This window comes from Pundamilia nyererei, unplaced genomic scaffold (assembly GCF_000239375.1).
Source record: "Pundamilia nyererei isolate P.nyererei 1_Seehausen unplaced genomic scaffold, PunNye1.0 scaffold00072, whole genome shotgun sequence".
Lineage (NCBI taxonomy): Eukaryota > Metazoa > Chordata > Actinopteri > Cichliformes > Cichlidae > Pundamilia > Pundamilia nyererei.
The window spans coordinates 2,015,038-2,037,605 of record NW_005187473.1 but is presented as its reverse complement, the minus strand read 5'-3'; the positions used below and the strand labels follow the sequence as shown (position 1 = coordinate 2,037,605).

At 39.7% G+C, this 22,568-nt stretch overlaps 2 protein-coding genes across 3 annotated transcripts in view; both read right to left on the bottom strand.

Moving 5' to 3' along the window:
• znhit6 (zinc finger HIT-type containing 6) overlaps nucleotides 1-15,538 on the bottom strand; it is a 40,963-nt gene extending 25,425 nt beyond the window's left edge. The window contains exons 1-5 of one of the 2 annotated variants that reach the window (XM_005736964.2): nucleotides 15,303-15,538; nucleotides 14,814-14,879; nucleotides 12,174-12,280; nucleotides 11,979-12,064; nucleotides 5,696-5,799 (exon numbers count right to left, since the gene is read on the bottom strand). In XM_005736964.2, the coding sequence (XP_005737021.1) occupies nucleotides 5,696-5,799; nucleotides 11,979-12,064; nucleotides 12,174-12,280; nucleotides 14,814-14,879; nucleotides 15,303-15,418 (479 nt within the window). In that variant the 5' untranslated portion in view covers nucleotides 15,419-15,538. The remainder of the gene's footprint in view (nucleotides 1-5,695; nucleotides 5,800-11,978; nucleotides 12,065-12,173; nucleotides 12,281-14,813; nucleotides 14,880-15,302) is intronic. The other variant, XM_005736965.2, reaches the window with a different exon arrangement.
• Nucleotides 15,539-17,838: 2,300 nt separating this feature from the next.
• col24a1 (collagen type XXIV alpha 1 chain) overlaps nucleotides 17,839-22,568 on the bottom strand; it is an 84,451-nt gene continuing 79,721 nt past the window's right edge. The window contains exons 55-60 of the mRNA XM_005737025.2: nucleotides 22,189-22,215; nucleotides 21,312-21,377; nucleotides 21,037-21,205; nucleotides 20,854-20,963; nucleotides 19,661-19,891; nucleotides 17,839-19,295 (exon numbers count right to left, since the gene is read on the bottom strand). Coding sequence (XP_005737082.1) covers nucleotides 19,149-19,295; nucleotides 19,661-19,891; nucleotides 20,854-20,963; nucleotides 21,037-21,205; nucleotides 21,312-21,377; nucleotides 22,189-22,215 — 750 coding nt within the window. The 3' untranslated portion in view covers nucleotides 17,839-19,148. The remainder of the gene's footprint in view (nucleotides 19,296-19,660; nucleotides 19,892-20,853; nucleotides 20,964-21,036; nucleotides 21,206-21,311; nucleotides 21,378-22,188; nucleotides 22,216-22,568) is intronic.

Here is a 22,568-nt window from a genome sequence, read left to right as displayed (position 1 = left end):
GCAGATGCATGCTGGTGCAATAAGCTGTACGTTTTACGTCCAATGGATGCATGATCTGATTAGTCGACTAATCGCAAAAATAATCGGTGACTAGTCGACTATCAAAATAATCGTTTGTGGCAGCCCTAGTTCATACAACGCCATCAATGATCTTAAAGAATAAATTGCTGCTGCCCATCAATCTGAGAGAGGTCATAAAGTCCACTGTTGTACAGTGAGAAGTATTACGTGTGAAACATTCATCACAGTAAATCCTACCAGGTGCAAATTCACCCCAAGGTCAGACTATACAATGCTCAGAGAAATTCCAGAACACCCAAGTGCTACATCAAAAACAACAAAAACAGGTATGGCTTGTTGGGAGAAAGCCTCTTCAATCTAAAGAGGACTAGATTTTTTTATGAACTTTTATATATTTTATTTATAACAGGTTTAGTTTTTCCAATGTAATTAAATAAAAATGCCAGGGAGTTTTTAAATACGATACACCATCGAGCCACCTGACTTAACTGATCACAAAGAGTATAGCACTGCAAACAAACCCTGGCATATCGGGCCAATCATTCTTTGTCCAAAGTAACTCAGGTTATCATTGATAGGTCAGTTACACTGGACTTGGTTTATAATTAGATTTAAGTCATATAACCTTTCAAAGTATTGCTGTTCCAGACAACTGACTACTGTGACCCTCACCCTCATGTCCTTCACCTCCCAGACAGCAGCATAATTAACCCAGCCAGAACAAAAACAGTCTGTACTTTGGTGCACTTTCATCTTACTAGCTCTGCAACAGCAGGGATGTTTCCCTTGGAAATGTTGGGTGGAGGAATACCAGAGCTGCTTAAAACTATCTTAACAACTATAACTCCTCAGGAGCCTGCACACTATTGTCACATAACATTTAAATTTAAAAATAAAATCTGTAATTTCCACTTCCTGTCATATGAAGTAAACCCAGCAAGTGCTCCAGCTCAGTCGAGCATTTTGTTTACGCTGCATAGCACGTCACCAGCTGCTCATATCTCCTTCTTGTGTGCCTTCGTTCTCTGGTTGTCTTTTCTTTTTGCCATCAAATTACAGCTGTGGATCAGTCTATGGACCTTGTCAAATCATCAGTAGAATAACACTTAGTATTATGTTGTTGCTGTTTTACATTCCCAGAGATAACTTTATAACCATCAATTTAACTTCCAATCATGCTACAGCCACACTGAGGAAAACAGTGGTTGGAGACCATGGTATGACCAAAACTTAAGCAAGTGTGCAATGATGTAATTACTGCAAGACGGTGACTTAACTGCAAAATAACATAGGCACTTGGCAACTTTTCATTTATATATGATTATAACCACAATACAACCCATTCAGTTGAGTGACCTATTGCAAAGAGATGAGTCACAGACGAAGGAAAGACGAAGGACTGGTTGTACGAAAAGCAGTAACAGACAAGAAGCACCCAGAGAGTGCAAACCTCAGCCAAAACAGCTCACTTTCTGGGAATCATTTTCTTTTAAGAGAATAGCATTTTTTTTTTTTATACATTTATTTGTTTTCTTTGTTCTTTCCATATAAACCATAACAAAAATTGTAATGCAATAAAAACAAGCACAAAGTGCAGGCTTTTATTTTGTAGGAGTAGTTCATAGAGAAGAGCGTGGATATTGATTACTATATAATCCATCCATCCATTCGCTTCCGCTTATCCTTTTCAGGGTCGCAGGGGGCGCTGGAGCCTATCCCAGCTGTCATAGGGCGAGAGGCGGGGTACACCCTGGACAGGTTGCCAGTCTGTCGCAGGGCCAACACACAAGGACAGACAACCATTCGCACTCACATTCACACCTAATGGCAATTTGGATTTTCCAATTAACCTATCCCCACTACTATATAATCTATTTAAAAAAATAAATAACCAGCCGGTTCCTTCGCTTTTTTCTTGACAACACTTTCTTTAAAAGGCATAACTAGGGCTGCTCAATTAATCGAATTTTAATCTAAATTACGATCTGGGTTTTCAACGATCATTAAAAATGACTGAGCCGATTATTAGCACCTCCCTCGTACTTTACTCTCATGTTGCTCCGTGTGGCAAATCGAGCGCACCTCTCCGCGTTTCGAACACGCGTTACAACAATTAAGAGGACCCGAGGGAAGCTCGGAAAGCTAAGCAGAAGTTATTTGGAGAGGAGAGTGACTGCCGTTGGTTGAAAAGAGAGGTAAAAAAAAACTTCAGTGGTGTGGAAACATTATGGGTTCGCGGAGTCAGACGTGGATCAATAGTGTGTAAACTTTGCTACAGTGTCCTAGCTGCACCACAGAGCAACACTGCAAAGTTCACTAAACATAGATGTTTACATTTTTCATTTATTTTTTATATTGCAAACATTTGCACTGTTATCAGTATTTGCACACTATTTTAAAGATTGTCAAAAATAATATAAAGTCATTATTCAAAACATTGTTATTGTTAAATAAATATCGTCAAATAATCGAAATCTCAATTTCAGTGAAAATAATCGTGATTATCATTTTTGCCATAGTCGAGCAGCCCTTGGCATAACACATTTTGGGGTCAACTTGAAAGAAAAGGCAGACCCTAAATGTTAAAGTGAGATCAGAGAATATGACATTTAAGTTTGACGTTATTTGACCTTGAAGCAGTCATATTTGGATCCCCTCCATTCTCCACATACCCCTATGTTGTCAGTACAAACAATGACAGTCAGGAAGAGGAAGTTTTAAAGCTCTATATAGCACTGTTATCACTTTGACCTTCAGATCAATCTATGGACCTTGAAGGAGGAGGTCAGAGGTCAAATGTGACACAGGATTGAAATATTTATACTATACTTTCTATACGTTATTAGAATTCATTCTAAACTTTTCGAGCTATCGTGTTTACAGACACATGAGCTGCCAAAATCAACCTCCTTGGTGAAGAAAAAAATGCTAAGTAATTTGAATGGACTTTCTTTAACGCAATTTAAAAAATTAAACAACACAAGATATGCCAAGCATTCAAAATACCTTTATAGTACATTAACTGAGCCTACAGCACATATGGGATACCACTGCTTTCGTCTACAAAGCTATTATGTTATCTTCTACTGTCAATAAGAAGCACTTCATTTTGGATTTCACTGTTCAACACCTGTCAATAACTGAGAGCAAATATAGGACCACTCTCACCCAGAAAGCTGGGTTAATTCCCCAACGCAATATATGGGAAAGTAATACACAGGGAATGAAAACTGCTGCAGCTCATATTACTAATTATCCCAAGTTATTATGGAAATATTTTCAGTTATTACACGCAATAACTGCTTCTGCAATGTGTTGTCCAGTCCACTCAAGTCATCTGTGAGGAAAATTCTCTGACCTGCCAGGCTGAGACTGTAGAACACATAATTCTATCCTAATACAACTACACCCAATGTTCTGCCAAATGCCAGCTACTATCCTCTAAGGACTGGAGTGAGAGGCAGCCTCAAGTTTTTTCTTTACTGTTCTTGCCTTGTTTTTTAAATTAGTCATTGGGTAAGAGGTGGAAAGAAAGTAGCTGCACAGCCATTATTTTGCATACAAACATTTAATCAAAAAGACACGTGCTCCCAAGCTCACCGCATATACATGTACACTCACACGTACACACACACCACCACCAGGCATGAAAACCCTCCAGTCAGCTGTATGCCAGTAATGATCCTTCTCTGGCACTGTGAGTGCGTAGCATGAATATGTCGCTAACCAGCTGCACTCACACTGTTCACACATCTGCTTTTTATATTATGTACTTGGTACATTCTGAAACAAATTCTCTCTCAGCCCTTTGCCATTTATTTATTATATACCTTTACCCCAACCCTTGTGTCTATTTGGTAGCCTGTAAATGGTGCAGTGTTGCGGTTAGTTGAAAAATCTAGTGAGACAGTTGGCTGGTGATTCCTCTACTGATGCTAGGCTAACAGGACGATAAAAATATATCATATCTGTATCCTTCAGATAAAAATTTGTGCAAACAAAAAAAAACCTAAAACATCTGACAACTGTTGAGCTGAACACACAGAGTATGAAGCTGGAGTCTGCCACAAGAACCTGACAAAGCTGATGTGATGTGCTCACTTAAATCAGCACCTGCAGAACACCAGACACAGACATGACAGAGCAGTCGACTTTACAGATGGAAAAGAGGGTGGTGAAAGGGAAAGTAACAACATAAAACCAGCTGGAGGGAATGACAAAGGTTTCTTTTAGTGGCAATCCTGATTGGCACCTAATGTTGTCCCTGGGCATTTCAAGACTCGTAAAACTTTAATGTGCAGTTCAATAACAATTTCCCCCCCTCTTCCACTTCTTTATTCTTCCACTGTGGGATTAGAGAGCCAGGGCCAAACCTCAAAGAAATTGCAAAATGAGTGGCACAAGGTTGTCCAGGGAGTTAGAATAGCTGCCAAAAATGACAAGACAACCAGCACATTTGAACAAATTTGACCAAAAAAAAAAAAAAAACTAAATACACGCTATTTCTAAAGAAAACAATAAAACCTTCGTGTCTAAATAACTGCAAGTCTGCAATATTAAATAAGCTGAGACTTTTCTGAAAGTCTCCCTGCATGCCATTTGGTTTTGGTTTTCCACTGTGCAAAGCACATCGTACCTGGCAAAAGAGGTACTGCTTCAGTCGAGATTCTAAACCATGTAAGCCAGAACTAAAAGGCAACATGTAAACACTGCAGGCTGCTGACAGGCCAGAAAGAAGCGACATATGTGCAACATAGGAGGTGCAACATGGGACATGAAATTACTCAAACCTTCCAGTTTTTTCCTTTTAGCAGTCTTTTTTCCCCAGTTCCTTCAGCCTTTACAAGGATTTAAAACCATCCTACCATGCCCCTAAACAGGAATGGGTACTATGTAAATTACTGAGTCGAGTTGAGCCGTGTCATGCAATAGAAGCTGGGCAAGAATGGAAAAAATTAACTGCAAGGTGTCCACCAGCATGGACTATGATGCCACTGATTCTCTGCAACAAGCTGGCATATGTGTCTGGCAAGCTCTAACATCATGGTAATCATCTCAGCTCATGTCCCATTTAGTATATTATAAACTCCTTTATTAACGATTTAAGGACTCTCGTGGGGAATGAATCTTTCATACACATGGTTAGAGATTCAGGATTCATCACCATGCACAAGACTGCCATGAGATAAGCGTGTGAAAAGCCAAGTCTAGATAAAACACTTCACGAGAGTGCCATCCTGTGGTAAAGTAAAACAGCACTAATCAGAAGCTCATTTTGCAGCAGATTAAGCAGGGCTTTACCAGAAAACACTAAAGTGCTGTCTTAGACAGTATGTTCAACAGTGCCTGAATGTCTTTGTAAGGCTTTTCATGGTATTCCCCTGAAAGAACTCTAAACACTTATGTTACCTATTAATATCACATTTGTTTTTGTGTCAGTAAGTTTTATTTTTCTGGACCCTGTATAGGATATGTGTGTGGGAAAATCTTCATCCTGTACATCCTTTATTATGGTCAAGATAATGACAGGGCCTTACTTTACAAAATGAAGAAAGTTACTAACTTACCTTAGATATATTCCAAAATACACTGACATTTAACTCCATCCAACAGAATTCAAAATATAACATTAACAATAATGATATTTTCTGCATTTGAGCAGGTGTATGCTTACTTTGTAAGGAAGAAGGTGGAGTTTTCTCTGCTCTTAGAGAAGGTGATGGGGAGGAATCTCAGGGTGATGTTCATCTTCCTGGCATTAGAGGCCAGTTTCTTAGACTGAAGAACAGAAAAATAAAGATGATATAGTTCCATTGTAAAGTTAAAATAATTGTGTCAATCAGCAATAACTATATCATTAATTTATTGCCATTTTAAGCACAAGTAGCAAAAATTATATGTGGTCTTTTTCAATACATTTACAATTTAGAATACAAAATGTAAAGACAAAATAGTCTTTGCAGCCCCATCAGTAGAACAACCCCGTACAGCAGTGACTCCCAAGCAGGGGTACAAGTTCTCCCGTGGTACTTCTGCAGCCAGGATACATGAAGGATGGGAGATGGGAATATATGCCAAATCTATACCAACAGCTGAAACTGTCAACTAATAAGTGTGGGTAATGGTTGGCTAAATACAATAAATATACAATAGGTAAACATTTATGTTAAACTGGTACCGAAACATAATGTATAAACCATACAAAAGATTCACTACATGCCATGAAATGAATAGCTGTCAAAAAAGTATGAATGAATGGATGAACGACTGAAATGATAAGCTGTAGTTAAAATGGTTAAATAACCAAAACCACACAGCTGAAAGAAGTCAAGATAAACAAACGAGTTCCAAAGCACACACCTGACCCTAACCTGTGAGTGACATCTGTATGAACAAGATTGGGAGCCAGTATTTTCTAGTATCCTGATTATTCCCATTAGTTCTACAGTACTGTGGAAAAGTGTTAAACCATTCCTCATTTCTTTATATTTTGGTTCCAAGAAGCTAGCCCTTTTTTTCCATTTAGTCATTTTGTTACTAGTGGTCTGCCACCTAATGATAAAACCTAATGATTTGTTCCCATTTTGCAGTGTAATTAAAAAAAATGCCAAAGAAAACACAGCAAAGCAGGAATAAAAATAATATTTTTGCACCAACAAGGTGATTCCCAAATAACACTTAGATGAAAACTTGGCACATCGTACACTGAGGAAAGTGGAAAACAAACGAAGTAGTGGCAGGACTAAAAAAAAGCTATGATAAACTGTCCTGGAGAAATATGAAAAAAATCCAACAAGGGCCTGACAGAGGACCTGAAAGACGCATCTGGTCCTTCAGTTGGTCCATCTACTCAGGTCTCATGGGGAGGATGAATCCAAATTTGACATTTTTGGTTCAAATTGTAATTATGTATAGAAGAGGGCAAAGGGAGGAGGGGTACAACAGTGAGAGTTACAGCCATCTGTAAACGGCAGATGCCCTGGCATGGTTTGAGTATCTTGTCTAAACTGATGGAATTATAAACATAGAAAAATATTTTTAACAACTATGCAATGCCATCTGGAGAGCATCCAATTGTCAATGGCTTCATTTTTTTTCTGCATGACAATGATCCCCAACACATTTGGCAATGCAGTAAAATCATACCTGGATAGAAAATCACAATCTGTCATGGACTGGCCTTCCCCAAGCCAAGACCTCAACAAATATTGAAGTGGCTCATCTTGAAAAGAGAACAGAGAACATCCAAAATGGCCTGTATTTGTACAGCCCCTAAGGACCCCAAAGCACGTTACACATCCAGTCATTCACCCATTCACACCCACATTCACACACTGGTGATGGCAAGCTACATTGTAGCCACAGCCACCCTGGGGCGCACTGACAGAGCTTTGTCCTTCAAAAAGCCTGGAGAACTAATCATGAAGAAACTATGAGAAAGCCTGTAAGAGAATTCAGACTATGTTGAATATTAAAGATTGTCATACGTCTGTGAAGGTTCTCAGTCATACAGGTCATCATGGTTTAAGGAGCTTGGAAAGAAAAGCATCTGGACTTTTTAAAGTTTTCTTGAAGACGTTTCATCCAAGAAGCTTCTTTAGTTCTAAGAGCAATTGGTGGACAGTTCCAGATTTTAAACCCTATGGGAGTGTCCCCAAGAGGGTCATGGACCTCCTATTGATCCTCTACCTAATCACATGACCCAAGGTGTGAAATGAGGTGTGGGTCACAATCAGCCAAGTTATCGGGTGAACCCACCTAGCCCCACCCTGCCACGTGATTTACTGAGGTCATATAGCCCAGGATGTGAGTGGGCATTAAGGCCTCTGGGAAGGGATCTCAAAACTGGATTATAGATGGCAGACAGTTGGAGTCATAAGCCACCGCCTCTGTTCAAAGATGGTCGTTCACAGTGGATTACGAACCTTCACAGACATGCTCGTTAAAGACTGTCATACCAAATATTGCTTATTAGAATCTCATCTCATATAGAGATCGAAAATGTGACGTCAAAACCGCAAAGGATTGTAGGTAAAAGTGGCAAGTGGTACTAGCGCACGCAGGCTTTCACAAGAAAACAGTCACACAGCGATAAAAAGAAACACAAAGAATGGCAAGAAGCTGTTGTATTATTAACTGCAAAAGCTCGTTGCATGATAGCCACGGGAAGCCGACGCGTAACGGTTTTTATCTGATTCTGTCGTGGAAGAGAAATTGTTCCAACCATGTTTCCGAAGTAACAAAGAACTGACGGATGGCCTGGATTGCAGTCATTCGAAGACCAAATATAATGTTCCAGCACACTCCAGCTCACATGTCAGTCTGCTCCAAGCATTTCCACAAATGTAAGTCTTCTGCTGTAGTCATTACATAATTTATCATAACATAATTGTTGATGTAGGTTACAAATAAGTCTTATAATGATTTGAATTAAGTTCGTTGCGCTATGCTGCTTTGTTCACTGTGGCTTTGCGGGCTAATGTTTGTTGTGTTTTGTAGGAAAACCAGCCTACAAAATGCTGGAATGCGATTCTATCAACCTGGGTCATACCGAGTTTAAAGCTGCTACCACAGCCAGATTTGATCGGTTAAGAGAGAGAGCGAGATCAAAACAGCCACGAAAAGTCCTGCATATATGTGCCCAAGTGTTGTATTGAAGCAATCAAGTGATGAATAACTGTTTTCCAGTATGTTGTTTTGATATGGGTTTTTTTTTTTTGCACAGTTGACTTGTTTTTCACCAAAGCAGCTAATAAAGTACAATTGAATACAATTTTGCCTCTTTCTTGTAAGATTCTATAATAGAATAAAACAATAACGCCAGTTATAAATAAAAGACAATAAATTGAATGAATTACGAAACACTTATTTTATTTCTATTGGATCTGAAAATGTTGCCTAATACTACAACCTGAAAAGACAAATAGATTGCGTTGGCCTGTACAGGAGGTAAAGAAAAAAAATTTAACAACAGCTGTAAAATGGAATAGTCCAAATCACCAAAGTAAACTGGACCTGGGCTTGTTGCAGGGATCTGAAGATACTAAACATTTTGTGAGTGTATGCACTCACACTTAGGACCATATAGTTATAAATATGTGCGTGATGAAAGCTGTGCAGCACGGTAACATCTTTAGTCCACTCTGTATGCTCGTATGGGTCTAACCCTTTCACTCCTTTGATTTTTACCTCGTACTTTTTTTGTCTTTCGTCAAGTCTGTCTTTGTACGGACCTGCCGTGTTCTCCTTCGTTTTGTACACAACCGTTTTTGGGGCAAATAAAATGTAAACATGGTGCTGGAAATGCTAGCGCTTGATGCAGTGTTTTGAATTTGCTGCCACTCGTACCTAAAATGCAACGCGCGAAAGTCACGTGGTCTGTCAATCTCTGTTTTCATAGAGAAATATAAAGCAATGAGGGGTCCCTCGAGGCATTATGAAGATCCCAAAGCAAGTAGAACCAAACAGCTAGTAGACTTTAAGAAATATCTCTGCAACATACATCTAACAAAACAGCTGTCAATGAAACAGGAAATGGTGTTGAAGACAGCCTCTATTCCTAGTAAATAACAGATACGTTGGATCCTAGGCTGACCTTCCAGTTCTGTGAAAAAGTCGTTGGGGCAAGGGGGTATTGTCACGGTACAAATACATCCAATTACCAAACATCTGTTTTACGCCAATAACTACAGCTGTGTGAGTTTCATTAGCAATCAAACCAAAGATGGCCTGAACTCTTACTGCCCTCATCTAAATTTGAAAAGACAAGCATTTCCTTTCTGGCTCCTTTATCACTTCAGATTGGCAGTAAGAGACAGTAAAAAAGATTTATTAAAAAGGTGTGGATATACAGGGCCAGTAACAGATTACCGCACTTGCAATGTTCTGGAGAAAAACCCAAATCCCAGAGCTCATCATGCGCCAAGCCTTTATCTTTCCCTGAGAATAAGCCTCATTATTTTGATTGATCTATAACAGCTGAAGCAGTGACTGCTTCCCATAAAAGAACACAAATTACTTCAAGCTATCAAATGCCACTTGAATTGGGCTGCAGTAAAAGAACAGGTAATAGCTGGTATGAAGTATTACACGAAAGAATGTCAGTGGTTTGAAGAAAAAAAAAAAATGTTTAAATTGCGGAACTGCAGCCACAAATTACACAAGCAAAGCAATAAAAGCACAAAGAGAAAAACACTTATGGGATATTGGATATGTCTGATGTGGATCTGACACTATTATTACTTTAAGATGTATATATCATATCGGTACATTCATCGACCATTTTCTTAGGTACACCTGTTGAACTGCGCATTGACCCAAATATATAATCAGTAAATCAAATCACAAGTACAAGGCAACGAAATGCAGTTTGCATCCATCCAGAAGTGCTCTAGCAATAATATAGATATATCACAGAATATGGGTCTATTATAGGTATGTTACAATGTACAATGGAGGTTATAAATATGGTTAAAAATATGAAAACTATACAGAAATATGAAATATGAAAACTATACAGATTGTAGATATACAATTGCGAGTATTAATAAACAGTTGTAAAAACTATAATTATTGTATTGTACAGTATGATTGTCTATCCAGCATTTACAGTAGTGCAGTTGAGATCATTGAGATGGATATGGATAAATTATGCAGTAGTTAGTTATATAAAGTGCAAGTGGTTGTAAGTTCAATGGTTCAGTGTTATTATTGTATGTATGAGGGTACAGTTGGCCATTTGTTTGTTTTGTCCAATCGGTGTGTGTTCTGTTATGGGCGATCGTGGCTCAAGAGTTGGCAGTTCGTTTTGTAATCGGAAGGTTGCCGGTTCGAGCCCCGGCTCCGACAGTCTCGGTCGTTGTGTCCTTGGGCAAGACACTTCACCTGTTGCCTACTGGTGGTGGTCAGAGGGCCCGGTGACGTCGATGTCCGGCAGCCTCGCCTCTGCCAGTGCGCCCCAGGGTGGCTGTGGCTACAATGTAGCCGCCATCACCGGTGTGTGAATGTGTGTGTGAATGGGTGGATGACTGAATGTGTAAAGCGCTTTGGGGTCCATAGGAACTAAGTAAAGCGCTATACAAATACAGGCCAGTGTGTGTGTGTGTGTGTGTGTGTGTGTGTGTATGTTCAGTCCATGCGTTTAATGTGGGTCCGATGTCAGGAGGCATGGTGATGGTGAGGAATATCAAATGAGGATCTTTACATGTGTGTATTGCTGCTGACCATGTGAATTCCTTTTTGAGCCAAGTGTTCCCTGATGGCTTCTGATGGCTGCTTCCAGTAGCATAATGAGCCATGTCACAAAGCTCAAATTATCTCACGCCAATGTCATGATGATGAGTTCACTGTACTCAAATGACCTCCACAGGCACCAGATCTCAAATCAATAGAACACCTTTGGGATGTGGTGGAACAGGAGATTCTCATCACAGATGTGCAGCAGCTGCCTAATGCTACAAATTATGAATCAGAGTTGGAGGAATGCTTCCATCACCTTGGTTCAATCTGGTACTAGCAAAGTGTATTTAATAGAGTGTCAACTAAGTGTATGTGCTCCACACTTTTAAAGGGTTTTGGCTTTTCTACAAGGTTTCACCAGGGGTCATAAACAGTTCTCCAACAAACTGTGCTTATCTGTTATTCTCCTCAGCAGGTAGCTCCACTGTTTGATTTGGCAGATTTTTGACAACTGTCACACTTCCTTATGAAGGGATTTGGGTCTTCTCCCAGATTTAAAAAAGGGATTTTTTTTTTGCTTGTTAGGTAAATATGTAAACCACTACACTATTGAACCAGTCTATTAGGACAAGATGAATAAAGGTATATGGTTCTAGTAAGCACCATTATTTTAAATAGCACACGTCCTCACCAAAGCAACCCACCCTATTTTAATTTATTATACTAACATTTAAACAAAACAACATTCAACACACTAAATCTATCAACACAGGGCTTACTTTGACAGTGACACGAGGAGCCTGGACGAGGTTGTCTCTGGTGGCACCATCAGCAAATCGGCCAGTATCCTCCAGAAACCTGTAATCTACAGTTGAGACAAAGGGCCAATGGTAATTATGAAAGTGAGAAAATAGCACATTTCTATGATAACACACATTAATAGAATGACTTATACCAGCAAAGAGGCTGCTCACCACTGAGAAGCGCCATTTCATCAAATTGTGACAGTGTCACAAATGCTGTTTTATTTCTAACGCCACTGCACCCTGAAACTTCCTTGTGCTTCTTCACACACGGCAAGCTACAAAAGATAAACGGACAGTCATGGTAGGCAGTCATTTCCTTATTCAATTCAATTAAATAAAACGTTATTGATCCCAAAGGTTGACCCCGAAGGAAACTGAGTTTAGGTTGGAATGATTAAGCCAGTTCACAAAAAAGGGCACTGTGTGAAATGTAAATAAAAACAGAATGTAGAATTGTGCTAGTCAATGTAAACCATAAATCCTTGCCTGAGGGGGAGCCAAAGAAAAATGTTAAAAACAAACAAACTGTACTGTTTTTTTGTTTTTTAAAATAACCCAAAGGAACATTGGGTACTACTGCCTGACGCGGGATGTTTGACATTTTTAAATAATACAAGATTAAAGATGATTTTGGTAGTCAACTAACCTGTCAATTTCTCTTTGATCATTCAACGATTATTTCAGTATCTCACCTGCTCAACTCTGTGAATCACCCTGTTGTCTCATCCAACAGCAAATTAAAATAGTGACCCAGGGAACACATGAATTCAACTCAAAAGGACCGTCAGAATAAAAGTAAAATAAATACAAATATTAAGTCCAAAATAAGAAGTTTCCAAAGTTTACAGATAAATCAGTTCATGGATTCACAATTGCAGTGGACATGCTCTCAGTGAGGCTTGCTCTCATCTTTGAGATGATGTTCCCAGCTGCAGCTGATAACCAGGCTAAACATGCTCTGTCATGACTTCAAGTGTTGTTTTTGAAAGATCTTAACCCTTTAAAGCTTGAACCATGAAATAATTGCCAGGAAAATCCTAATTTTTCAAAAAAAAAAAAAAAGGGGGAAAAAAGGAGTATTTATTTAACCTTCTGACGTTAAAAAATACAATTAAAAAAAATTCATAATTTGTATAAATTAGTTTCGATTTGTATCATATTTGCTACACGTTTGGCATTTGTTTAAAAATATATTGTGCAGTTTATTTGGGGTTTTTTGGGAATTGAACTGATGATGCAGAAGTCTTAAAAGCTCATGTATAAAAGGACATCTACGAGGCGTTGGGGGGTTAAATATAAAAACTTACACTCCTTCACACCAAACACAAAAACCTTGGGATTTCACCTGAGCATGACTAGGCCAGTTTTCGCACTCTTGCTGAAAGACGGATATCTGGCCCAAGTCATACCAGAGACTGTATTCCTAGAAACTATGTAAAAGGAATGCTGAATGATGCCCAAAACAACAGGCAACAATACGAGAGTGGAAAGCACATTTGTTAGCCCCCGTCAGATAAATCTTAAAGAAATGTTTAGCAATATAATTTTTGTACTATTCAGTATTAGAAGGTGAAGTTGTAAATGCTTTAGCATCGACAGAATTCCAAGAATGGGCAACGGACCATTGAGATTTTGTGAGGCATGCTGTTCTGAGGCATGCTGATGCTGGACATGAATCAAAGGAAAGTTCAGAAAGTAAAAACAAAAACACGGCCATCTGTCAGTCATCGATAATATTTATCTGCACGTAAGGGTAGAAGATGTGGAAGATTGTAATTCTTAGGTTACCGGGTATTTTTTCCTCTGTTTTTTAAATAGCGATGGAAAACAAATGGAAGACAGAATTATGCTATCCCAGTGGAGCTTTAACACTACAAACACAAAATTGTCTGTGATGACATTGTAAATGTTATGTCTCTTTTTTTTCCTGCATGAAATCTTGGACCTAATAAATTAATAAAAAAAGATTGTGCGATGTGATTAAATGAACAGTTAACTTCAAAAATGTTGGAACCATTTTCCATCAGTGTAATGGCCAATCTAGAAGGTAGTCATTTCAGCTTTTTGCCAATGACAAAAAGCTGAAACTACCACAGCACTATTAATTGCTTGGCTGAAAAATGGGAACCTCTGGTGTTATTGGCTATGGGTCAGACTCTGGCAACTAGTTTACAAAGGACTGCCATACGCAACCCGCTAACTCTGTCATGAGTTTCTTTGGACAACTTGTCAAAATGTCTGCTTCTCAACTTCACTACCTTAAGGGAAAAGAGGTAATGACAAAGGTTTCAGAATTGGGGGTCCACTCACAGGTGCAATTTGAAATGAAATGATCACAGCCCAAATACAGTTTAGAGTGTCCACCACATACCTCATTAACCATTGAGGAATAAGTGCCATTTCTATATACAGTCAACAGAGTATGAGAGCTGGAGTTAAAATGTGATTGGACCTCACTTATGAATGCTGTCCAGTACACTCATGCATACAGAAGTACCGTTTATTCTATGACAGTATTTAAAACTTAATTGACATAGATGACTTAAGATGCCAAAATCTGTCCTTTTCCATGGATTATTATTATTATTATTATTATTATTCCATAGCACCACACTGTGCTCTCTGATAGGTGAAAGCAAACAATGCAACACCAGTGGGACACTTTACAAGGTGAAAATGTGTTGCAGTTTTAAATTACTTATACTATATTCCACTCAACACAGTGAAAATGGTTTAAAACTAAAAATGCAAAAGACAATAAATGTCCTTAAAACCCTCCAAGGGTTAATCAGAGGATATTCATCTCACCTGCAGGAATGAGTAAGGCAGGCTGGACACCTGTACTTGGCCTCCTCTGATCCGCAAACACCACAACTGCAGGACATACAACACGTCAAACTGTGAGTGTGTTTAACAAGTAACGGTGCTCAACACGCACACATAACCTGTAGTTGAGCCAGAAAATGTTTTGTGTGACAAACTTTAGGAGATATACTTAATATATACTAAAAGGTTAAAGTAAGTGTTAATAAACGAAGAAGAAACAGAGTGAGGAGTTTGGCTGTGGTGGTCTCACTTGAAGCTAACTAATAGCCTGCTAACTTCATAACTGCCTAGCATAAACATATTACGATAAGTAGCATCTGGTGTGGGACAGCAGATGTATCTGCTACTCGGTTAACAAATATTAGGATTATGCCGACTCTGAGAAGTGAAGCTGAGCAAACAATCTTTACAGCAAACGCAAAATATTGTCCTAGTTTTGTGGCTGAGCTGCAGTCGGTTTAAATCGCTTACCTGGAAAGAGACATCTTTCTTTTCTTCCCTCTCTCCTCTTCTTCGGTGCTGCTATTTTCGACTTTGTTCTCCGCGGATGACATTATGTGTGCTGTTGGAAGAATTACTGCGCTCATAACGGGAGAATTGTAGTTGCACGCGGACGAAACGACACGCCGGGATCAAAACAAATGCTCTTCCGCCCCGGTGCCAGCACGTGGATACAAGTTCCGGTTGGAAAATGTGCTCATTGGCGCCTCTCGGTGTCTGCGCGTCAGAAATGCATCCCATGATCAGCTCGCCAGCACTGTTTTTGTTGTTGTTGTTTGATTGTTGTTATTTTTGGTCTCTGTGCCTGCCAGTGTATCCAAGCTTAAAATAGATTGAAAATAGACACGGATAATAGAATATGCAAGAAGAGCAATAATGGGTCGCTGGGCAGGATAGTAGCTACATCAGACCCTCTCACAAGCTCCAGCACTTATTTGAGTTTCTTTTCTCATGAGATTTCTATGTGTGTTTATATAGGCTGTGTTTATTAAAGGAGTGAGTGATATGAATTAAAGAAGATTTCTTTAAGCTGTGTGTGTGTGAACAAGAGGATACATACCCATGCACCATATTCAACATCCCTCAAAAAACTGATCAGCAGTTTAGAAAGAAAAGTGAATTCATCCATCCATCGATCTTCTTAACTCATTCACTGCCAGCCATTGGCAGTGAATGAGTTAAACCCATTGACTCATTCACTACCATTGCTGGCTATAGACGTCAATGGCAGTGAATGAGTTAATCACTTCTCTAATTCAGGATCGCAGAGAAGCTGGAGTCTATACTACCTGAACTGGTCATCCTATTGTATGACCAAAACATAAAAACAACCATTCATGCTCACATTTGCTCCTTGATTTAGAATAACCACTTAATCTAACATGCATGTCTTTGGACTGTGGGAGGAAACCACAAGAGGCACAAGAGGAAAATGCAAACTCCACACAGAAGGGCCTCAGTAGGCCACTGCATTCGGACGCTATTACTGTGATTAACCTCTGCATCATTGTGAATTAATTGAATTAGTTTTATAAAATGACAGTGTCACTTTTTAAAGTTAAATAAAGACTTTGAAAACTCATCAGATCTTAACTGGGAAAAAAATCGCACTGGATATTTATACTGATGTGGACTGGGTAAATGAACGAAAGGATGCTATATCAACTGATACCCCAAAAGGTGAAAAAAATGACACAGCAGACTAGTCCATTTTGGGGCGTGCTGAAAACATCAGAGCATGCTCCTAATGGCATGACAGATGGTACCCTGGAGGAGCTTCACTCAGATCTGTACATGACTGCGCTGCTGAACAGCGTGAGAAGCAAACTGACAGAACTTCCAGAGCCGTTCTATTGGATTCAGGTCAGGCAAGCGTGGGGGGCAGGCAATGATGTTGATTCATTCATCTTCCAGGAACTGCCTGCTTCCTCTCACCACATTGTTGTGCACCAGCAGGAAGCCAGGACTCACTGCACCAGTATAGGATCTGACAATGGCTCCAAGGATTTCATCCTAATATCTAATGGCAGATGTGTCGAGATGCCAGACGATGTTACAGGCAGCCTAACACTCTTTACAGTTTCTCCAGACCCTTTTACGTCTGGCAGATGTGTCCAGGGTAAACCTACTCTCAACTGTAAGAAACATGAGGTGCCAATTCTGGTTTTCTATGGCAAATGCAATTAGGGCTCTACAGTGTTGGGCAGTGAGCACAGAGCCCATGGCAAGATGTCAGGCCACACACCACCCTCATGAAATCTGTTTCTGATAAATTGGTCAGAGACATTCACAGCAGTGGCCTGCTGGAGGTCATTTTGTAGCTCTGGCAGTGCTCATCCTGTTCCTTCTTGCACAAAGGAGCAGATACAGGTCCTGCTATTGGGTTAAGGGCCTTCTACAACTATTTCATCTTTCTTAGAGAAACAGTCTGTCTCGTGGAATCTCCTCCTTATCTCTTAAGACTGCTGGGAGACACAGAAAACCTTCTGGCATTGGACATATCGATGTGCCATCCTGGAGTTGAACTACCTGTGCGAGCTCTGTAGGGTCCAGGTATCACCTCATGTAACCAGCAGTGACACAGACCTTGCCAAATGCAAAACTTGTGAAAAAACAAAAGAGACGACGAGGAAAAGAAAACACCTGTGGCCTCCACTTATAAAAACCATTCCTCTTGTGCAGCTCGTCTTATTGTTGCCCCGCTAGTGTGCCTGTTGTTAATTTCATTAACACCAAAGCAGCTGAAACCCCCTCTGCTACTTACCTGACCAGATTAATATCCCAGATTTGATGCTGATTAAAAAGTGTTCCTTTAATATTTTTTAGCAGTGTATTTTTATGGTTGTAACATTAGGGGGGAAATTTTTTACTTAAGTAACACTGGGTGCAGATCTCAACCTGTTATTGTGCACATCTGAAACTGATAATGAGGTATTACTCCACCACTCTTTATAACAAGTATGTCCTTCATTCAAAACAAAGGTAACAAAACCACATGTGGATAAAATGTCCCATTTATTTGTTTCTAAAATTATTTTTTTATTTACACATTTGCATCCAACTTTGTCCTCCACAAACTTTATATAATTACACTTAATTAATGGTAACATAACTTAAGAGTATGATGACTGTTTTCTGTGTTTTTTGATTTTGTCCTCCCGTAGCTGCATTTGACTTCTGAATGAATTTATAAAGCAGTATGATGAACACACAGTCACAGGTGTGCACACACACACACACACACACACACACACACACACACACACACACCAAACATAAATACTCCTCTAGACCGAGCTGTGGTTGACCAAGTAAGCAAGTTCTCTGAGAGTATAACTTACTGTGGTACAGTAAGGTGACCAAAAAAATAATAATAACAAATCTAAAAACAAACCAAAAAAAAAAACCAGGTTATAAATAAACATTGAAGTATGCTGTCAATATATACACAGGAAACGTTGCAGCACCAATGATAGGTTTCCCCTGAGGAAACTACCACATAGTAGGAAAAGCTATGAAAATATGTTGTGTATCAAAAAATGGTTCATAAATTAGAAGTGACCAAATCAACATAAGCATTCAAACAACATAACAAATTCTGATGTAACCGGTACATACAAAACAAAAGGTAAAAATGACTAATTTGACTATTTTTGAAAGCAGGTAGAGGTAGAGTACCATCTGTCAAGATGTACAGGTCCGACTGGATGGGACCGAAGACAAAAACATAATGAAAAACAATATCAAATATAGCCTCTGATTGGACAATGAAATATTTAAAGCACACACATTTTCCATATGCTATTGCACCTTTAGTTAGACAGTGCCCTCTGCAGAGGCCTGGCATGATCCTTTGGATTCGACCCCTTCCAAGGATGGTGTGTTTGGGAGTTGAAGGGGTCGAACATGAGTGAATGGCAGGTTTGAGTTTTGGGTTTTGGACAGGCTGCTGCAATGTGAGGCCCTACCCCCGTCATCAGGAAGTAAAATGGGTCCATATGCAGTGGCCCAATGCACCTTTTGAGTGAAAACTAAACAAATACTTTACACATTGAGTAGATAAATATCAGTATACACTGTCCTCTTTGGCACGGGTGTTCCACAGAGACGGATTTCTCCCAGGTAGAGCTGCCTGCCGTTCGATGTTGGGTTTTTGTTAGTCTCACAGTAAGTCCTGCTGAAGCTCTCCAGCAAATGCAACAAGCTCTCAGGGATACAGTCTGCCTTGCTGTGCCAGCATCTCTTTGGTAGGAAATTTTAAAAGTCTGCGGATTTAAGTGGTTTATAAAAGTGGCTTCGATGATAGGGACGTTGGTATCAGAGGAAGCAGACTGGACCGATTTCTACGTTTCGCTGACTGTTGATTTGTGAAGTGGGAAATTCCTCTATGTCTACAATTGGTAGCTGACCACTGTCCTGAGTATGGAAGAGGAATCGTGACTGGTGCCAGCTGCCATCTTGGATCTGGAACAGGACAAATGGGGGAGGGGAGCAGATTCTATTTATTTGTGGTAATGACTTTTAGTAAATACAAAAATATATATATCTTTAGGAAGTTCTTTAAAATTCGGCTGTCACCTATTTAATTACAACCAACAATTTATCACCAGCATGAAGAATATATCAGAGCATATCATCAGGATATCAGTTTACATTTTCAAATCAGTCCCAGCAAGTCATAATTTCACGAGACAGTCCTATTGATATGCAGAATTATGTGCGGGTTTCTGTAAGAATAACCACAGAAAATGCTCACGACTAAATCAAACTGCCCTAACGACGAAAACAAAGGCACTTTTTTTTTTTTTTTTTTTAAAACACCACATTACCTTGCACTCATCTTGTAGCACATGTGGTTCAAGTAGTGTGTCTTTCTCAAACATCTGTTTGTTCCAGCCACGAAACCGAAGCCTGGTGTTCTCTTTGTGTCCACTGGAGCTGAAGCTGTCTGCGGTGCTGGAGGGTTGATAACTCAGGCAGTGAAACGTGATGCTTTGGCTAGCCTCACTGCTCAGTAAATGGAGAAACTTCATCTGGACATTTCCTATGTCAAATACCATCTGTCAGAGAGAGAAAGTGCACAGACGGTGTAGATTGGGAACACCATAGCATCATGTCAAAAGGAAAACAAACCAGTTTAGACTTGGAAAAAGAACTGCTGATGCTCATAAAGCAAGAGATGGATATGCAAAGAGCTGGAGTGAGAAGTATCATCAAGAAACTTGGAGACAGCCACACAGTACAGAACAACCCTGTCAATGGAAGGAAGTGAACATTTTCAAAGAATCTGGAAAGAAAACCAGTGAGAGATGTGTCTAAAGACCCCAGAGCAACTGCCAAGACAGCAGTGAGTTACTTAGCCAAGTCAAGCAGTAGTATTTAAGACAGTAACTAGAACCCTGCACAGGAATGGACTAAGAGGTTGGAGACCAAGAAATACTGCACTTCTTCAGAAGAGACACCTTCAAGCTAGAATGAAGTATGCGAAAGACAACCAGGAGAAAGATTAAGCAGCCTAGAAAGGTGTTCTTTGCTCAGCTGACACAAAACTAGAACTCCTTGGCTAAAGAGAGTACAAGGAAGTACAACCCTCTGTCACAGTTTTATAATTTTGTGAATAATTTTGTTTCAGTGTGCAAAGTAAAATAATATAAGCATAATGCAGTATAGCAAAATAAAACTAACTAAATGAATCAAAATGAAACTTTTCTTGTACTGTCAGTGTTAAATACTATGGTCTGAATCAGGGGTTGGCAACTCCAGGCCTTGAGTGCTGGTGTCCTGCAGGTTTTAGATGTGTCCTTGATCTAACACAGCTGATTCAAATGTCTAAATTACCTCCTCAACATGTCCTGAAGTTCTCCAGAAGCCTGGTAATGAACTAATCATTTGATCGAGGTGTGTTGACCCAGGATGATATCTAAAACCTGCAGGATACCAGCACTCAAGGCCTGGAATCGCCCACCCCTGGTCTAACGTAAGAGTAAAAGTGTACTTTTTCCCCCTACTCATTCAGTGTTACCTTATCAGTTGACACTGGATGTAAACAAGTCTGTCCCCCTGCTGTAAAGTTGCAGAACACCTGGAAGGCATCAGACGTACAGCCCAGGTTTGGATCAACCCAGAACCAACCTGAAAAGAGAAGAATATTAATATTAAGACCTGCTACCTGTGCAAAATTCCATGTATGGGTGAAGACACTCACCGTCTTTTAACTTGTGCTGGCAGTCCAGCAGGTCTTTACAGACACGAGCTGGGTTCTCCTTTGTCCCGAGAGGCTGTTTGATGCTCTCGATCACACTGCTCAAATACTGTAGAGTCTTAAGTACTTCCGTGTTCTGGTCTGGCATGCTCATCTCCATATTCTGGAAACTCTAGTTAAGTACGAGGATGATAACACTGTGAACTCTCAAGTTTTAACCTGACTTCACAAATCTACTAATCCATAACTTCTCTACCCATCCTTATAAAGTGCTTCACCTCAGTCCTCAGGGCATCATTGGAAGCGGATGGACTGTAGACTGCTAAGTCGTCATATAACACCCTCTGTGGATTAAGAATCAACATATTCAGTTCAATGAAAACAATTCAGTGCCTTCATTATTAAACTGAAAGATTTTAATCTGTCAGCTTGCTCATTGATTAAAGTAAATATGGCAGCAGAAAGACATGTCCAGTTTAGTGAGAAAACTTTAACAGCGTCAGTGTACACTTTAATACCACACAAGGGCAGAAAAATAAGGCTTGGATCAATAAACAGCCACATTCTTGATTTTGGCTGCGGGAAAATGAACAAATTCCCCTTAGTATAAACACCACAGCGATCACTGAATGTGTGTACACAAAAAAGGCAGCTGAGTTGTTTTAGGGGGGTTCTTGGAACTGTTTGAACAGGAAAAGGTCATGTAGAGAGCAGAAAGCTGCATGATATCCAGAATCTGGGACAAACAAGAGTAGCCACGCCAGAAAAGGCTTTGTCAGTGCTACTGAAAAAACAATCACAGGGATCTTAGTTATTATTGACATACACCATTTGTTGGCTCATCTAGAGTAAGACAGGAAACAGGTGCTTGTCCTGGTTCGTTCATACCCTGCCACTCAGAAAAAAATGGCTTGTATTACTTATTTTTTACTAAAACGTTTATTTAAGCTTGAAAAAGCACACATCTTAGGTTTCAGGAAAGAAGAAAGAGAGAGATGTAACTCATTTACCCCCCCAACCACAATGAGATATAAATACCTACAGGCTAGGTAATATATATTCAAGAACTGTACATCATTACAACATCTGAATTTTACATTAAAGCAAGACTCCTGCTGTCTAGGCAATCTTGTCTGCATTACACAAAATACTTACTGTTGGACCAGGAGCGCCAGGGGGTCCCTGGGGTGGTAGAAAGAAAAGGACAAAATGAGTAACACACACACAGAAATGATCTCATTGTGGTTGCCATCATTTCACTTTTTGGTTTGTCATGTATGCGCCAATGGACTCTGAAGAAAATGTACACTGCAGGAAAATGGTAGAGTGTACAACCACAGAACTGCCCTAACCCCAGCTCGCCATGTGATTCTCTGAAGTCTTGAGTCACTTCTCACTTCTTTACATTTTGCTTCCAAGGAGACAGATTTGGACTCCAGGCTTTCTGTAAATCTTTCAGAAGTTTTCTTTCGACACTGGCTGCTTGTTCACTTATTTTTAGTCTAGTTCTTGCGCTTGAACATTTTTGGAGGAAT